The following is a 4,060-nucleotide window of genomic DNA, read 5'->3' on the forward strand; positions in this document are numbered from 1 at the left end:
TGCACTTGTCACATTTGTTGTTAATAATAATAATAATATACAAATAACGTCGTGAGTGCTTAGGGAAAAATGAATTAACTAAACAAAGCTCTGGTGAAAATAAAGCGTGCGAAAACCGTGCAGAAAGTGTTCAAAAAGTGTTCATAGAAATGTGAAAAAAGCGTGCAAGAAGTGTGCATAGTACCTCAAAAGTGTGCAAGAAGTGTGAGGAAAGCGTGAATTGGGACTACTGAAATGAGAAAAGCGTGCAAAAAGTGTGAGAAAAGAGTGAAGAAAGTGTGCAAAAAGTGTGCATAATGCCCTTAAAGTATGAAAAGAATGTAAGGAAAGCGTGCAAAAAGAGTGCAAAGAGAGTGAGAAAAGAGTGCAGAAAGTGTGCATAGTATCCCAAAAGCGTGAGGAAAGCGTGAATTGGGACTACTTAAGTGCAAATAGCGTGAAAAGAATGTGAAAAAAGTGCGCCAACAGTTTGAGGAAAGCAAGAATACTGTAGAAGCATCCAGAGGATCTGAAATGAATGTGCTACAAATATGAGGGAACTGAGAATGCATGCAAAAGTGCTAGAAAAGCATACTGATCAATAACCATTGTCAGACTGAAAGAGAGAAAACACAAATTTTCACCTTGGATTTGACGAAACTTGGTGTCACAAAACTAATTTCAATATGGAAAAGACTCATACCTTCACATTCCAATTTCTTGGACGGCTCTTAAAGGAAATGCACCATCATACTTGAAAATAAAACAAGTGTACTGACAGAATGTAGCCAGTGAAAAATAAAGAGGCTGATAGGAAATAGGTGCTTTAAGAAATAATGACAAATATAGAGATATGAAATATATGTAAGCATATATTTTTCTAATAAACATTCAAGAAATATTATATCAATGAACAATGCGAACAAAAATAAATATTATAAAACAAATAATGGAAATTAAAAATTTTCAATTAGCACTCCTTCTTCACCCTCCTGCCATTCATGTCAGTTGCTCGGTTGGCCAACACTCCGGGCAATTTGTGAAGAGCCTTCTCCATGGTTGGTGGATCATACTGAATTTTCACCAGAAAACTCTTGTAATGTACTGAAAAATCAAAATATAATCTGGAAACTGCACCATAAACTTGTACCAACATTCCAGAAATGAAGAATCATGCAGTTCTACCTTTCGCAACTTCTAGAAAAGCCTTTGGAAAAGGCCTTAAATTATGGCTTGTTTTTCGGGGTTGAACTAGGTACAATTTGGCCTCCTCCCCGAAGACGCCTCGCAAAATGGCCACACACCAGTCTGCAGTACACTTTGATTCTTTCATCGCCTTCCAGGATGAGAGGAGGCAGAAAATCCCTTCCCCTAATGAGACCTACAGAAATGTTAACAAAATTCAATTAAACGACCAAACAATTATTTTCTCATGTTCAGATGCAAAGCATTTATTTTAATTCCATTCCACCGAAAACAGCACACATTGGCCTTTTACATCAGGGTCTGATAAACATTTCAACAATTGCCAGTGCACAAACAACCATGCCCTGGGTAAGGGAAACTTACCCATTCGGGACTCGAACCCGTGACCTCTTGTTTGGCAGGCGAGGATTTTACCCTGCTCCCACCACGTACCAGAACATACTAGATAAACAACTCATCATAATGACTGAAGTCACTTCCTACAGTTTTAGAGCAACATGGATGAATGTGTGATTCTCACCAGGTGAGCTGTTCTATAGGAGCCACGTTTCAATGGGTAAACCTGCCATCTTCCTCAGGACCTGGGTGGGAATCCTGCGAAACATTCATCTACATGGTTCGCCAAGAAAGCAGTAAGTCTTACTTTAGAACAGTTTATGGTGGCACTTCTGCTTAAAAAAATTGTGGTTTCCTTACTTCTTTTGTTGTGTTTGGCTATGCACCGTAAATATTTGGCTTGTCTATGTAAATATTTGAGCTCAAAGGGATAAGTTACTTTATTATGGCCAATTTCTCATTCTTTTTCAGTTTCAATTGGATTTAATTGCTATTCCATGTGAGGTCAAAGTGTACAGTTGTCTCTGTTTTCACTGAGAATCATAAGTACCATAGGCATAATTCAGCTTATTCCTGAAGGCCTGGTTACACAGTACATTAACACGTACAAGTATGTGTACGGTTGCATGCATTCGCTCAAGTTGGTTGCTTACACAGTGCATTTTGTCATTCATTCTCGCGTTCATACATTTACACATTAAGTCGTACGTGTTAATGTATTCATTAATGTTATGTACTCATTCAATAGTTTACGCATTCATGCTAACATTCGTATTCCCTTGTCTAAAAAGAAAAAGATACCAATTTTCACTCTCAGTCACAGTGTCTTACCTTATCGTCAGCCACTCCCTGTGTTGACCTTTCAGTCACAACAGTCAACTTTTCAGCCCCTTCTACGTTGGGATCTGATATCACAGGGGAGGCGTTGTTTTTCCATTTTTCGTCTAAAAGAAAAATAAATAAATTAAGGCACACGAATTGCATCTATATAAAAAATTCGTATTCCGTAGCATTGGACTCACCGGAAATGTTCCGTAATTTCTCCTCCACCATCTCCAACCTCTTCGTCACCTCCAACAAAGCGGCTTGTTCCTTCAAGCGCCCTTCCGCGGTAATCCGGCGCCTCTTTTCTACCGCCAATTCCCTCTCAAGCTTCGTGATCTTGTCCCTTAGCTCCTCCGTGGAACTACCACTATCTGGCTGGGAAATATTGGTGCCCACATTCAGCCTTCGATTTAAATTAAAGGAGGCCCACTCCACATCTGCCTCTCTCCTTCTCCTATCCCGACCATTTTTCTGCATTAAAGAGAAACGTGTCGTGCGTTACTGAGAAAATCCACCATTGACTACTACATTTTCAATTTAATTAATGCTAAGAATTAGCAGCTAACTAAGGACATTGATTCTACACTTACCGACTCCCTTTCAGCGGAGATGATACCAGCCCTGTCGGAGTCAGTGCTGCTGACTGGGCCATCAGTCAGGTCGAATCTAGTTCTCGGCCTACAGGGCCTCTTCGCTTCCAATGAAGCTATAAGCGCCTCTTCGTTTTCTATAAATATTCAATATCATTACAAAGTATACTGTATATAATCACATCGGTACAAATAACACGCCACCTCTAATAATCATTCTGTTTATAACACAGCTATCGTTTCAATAATATTCAACTTACCTGCCAAACGTTGAATAAAACCTAAATATCTTAAATTTTCCCCGTCGCTCCACTTCACCGATTTTATTTTATAGGTTTTCTTTGGATTGAAGTCCTTCAAATTCGACGGCGTAAATTTCTTAATGTGCGTTATTGGCACATTCTCCCCTTTACCGTCGTTGTATACTACGGCCGCCCACCATTCCTTGCACACATTGTTCGCGCACATATTTGTTACAATCAGTTACACTTATTCCTGATCGGTTGGATTTCACGGTGCTTCACGGATTCAATATCAGATCACCACTGCTAACTGCACATGTGCCACTAACAATGGCGATACGGTATTCATCCATATACGGAAAGAGCGGGAAAGACAATTGATTGGCGAAAACAGCAACGCATTGATATTCGAAATACAGTTCACGGGTATGTTCGAGTTATTTAGCGAATGTTGATAACTCACGTTTAAGTTCTCTACTTGTCGCCGTTAAAAGTGATTCAAGTGCAAAATGTCGAGAAGAGAGTATAAGCGGTACCTGTATACGGAAGAGCCTCCACCGAAATCAACGCGTTATCGATGGGCAGCACAGGATCGCGAGGTAAGCTCATTTATTCCTTCAGGAAAAATACTTGCCAAACTAGTTAATTTCTTGTTACGTATGAAAGAGGGGTAAATTATACCGAATTTAATAGTACGCAATTGGTGGGATTCGTGAAATTTTGGTTTTTACGTACGTGTAAGGAATTAGTTTTTATTTTTTCCATTAAATACAAAGTCATGGTGATGGTGAGTTTTCGTCTTCTGCGCGGCTTATAGTATCTCTTGAAAATTGTAATGAGGTTATCGTGGTGCTTAATAATAGCAGTATCGAAAATTTCAAG

General features: G+C 39.4%; 1 protein-coding gene across 1 annotated transcript; it reads right to left on the minus strand.

The window, feature by feature from the left end:
- Nucleotides 1-561: 561 nt before the first annotated feature.
- Nucleotides 562-3,404, minus strand: LOC124173031. Its single transcript, XM_046552558.1, has 6 exons — nucleotides 3,197-3,404; nucleotides 2,937-3,073; nucleotides 2,544-2,817; nucleotides 2,353-2,465; nucleotides 1,165-1,360; nucleotides 562-1,083 (listed from the first exon to the last, which is right to left on the minus strand). Exons 1-6 carry the CDS (start codon nucleotides 3,402-3,404, stop codon nucleotides 950-952), a joined length of 1,062 nt encoding a protein of 353 aa, XP_046408514.1. The 3' UTR covers nucleotides 562-949.
- Between the last annotated feature and the right edge of the window lie 656 nt (nucleotides 3,405-4,060).

Source organism: Ischnura elegans (assembly GCF_921293095.1).
Source record: "Ischnura elegans chromosome 13 unlocalized genomic scaffold, ioIscEleg1.1 SUPER_13_unloc_4, whole genome shotgun sequence".
In the NCBI taxonomy this organism is placed as follows: domain Eukaryota; kingdom Metazoa; phylum Arthropoda; class Insecta; order Odonata; family Coenagrionidae; genus Ischnura; species Ischnura elegans.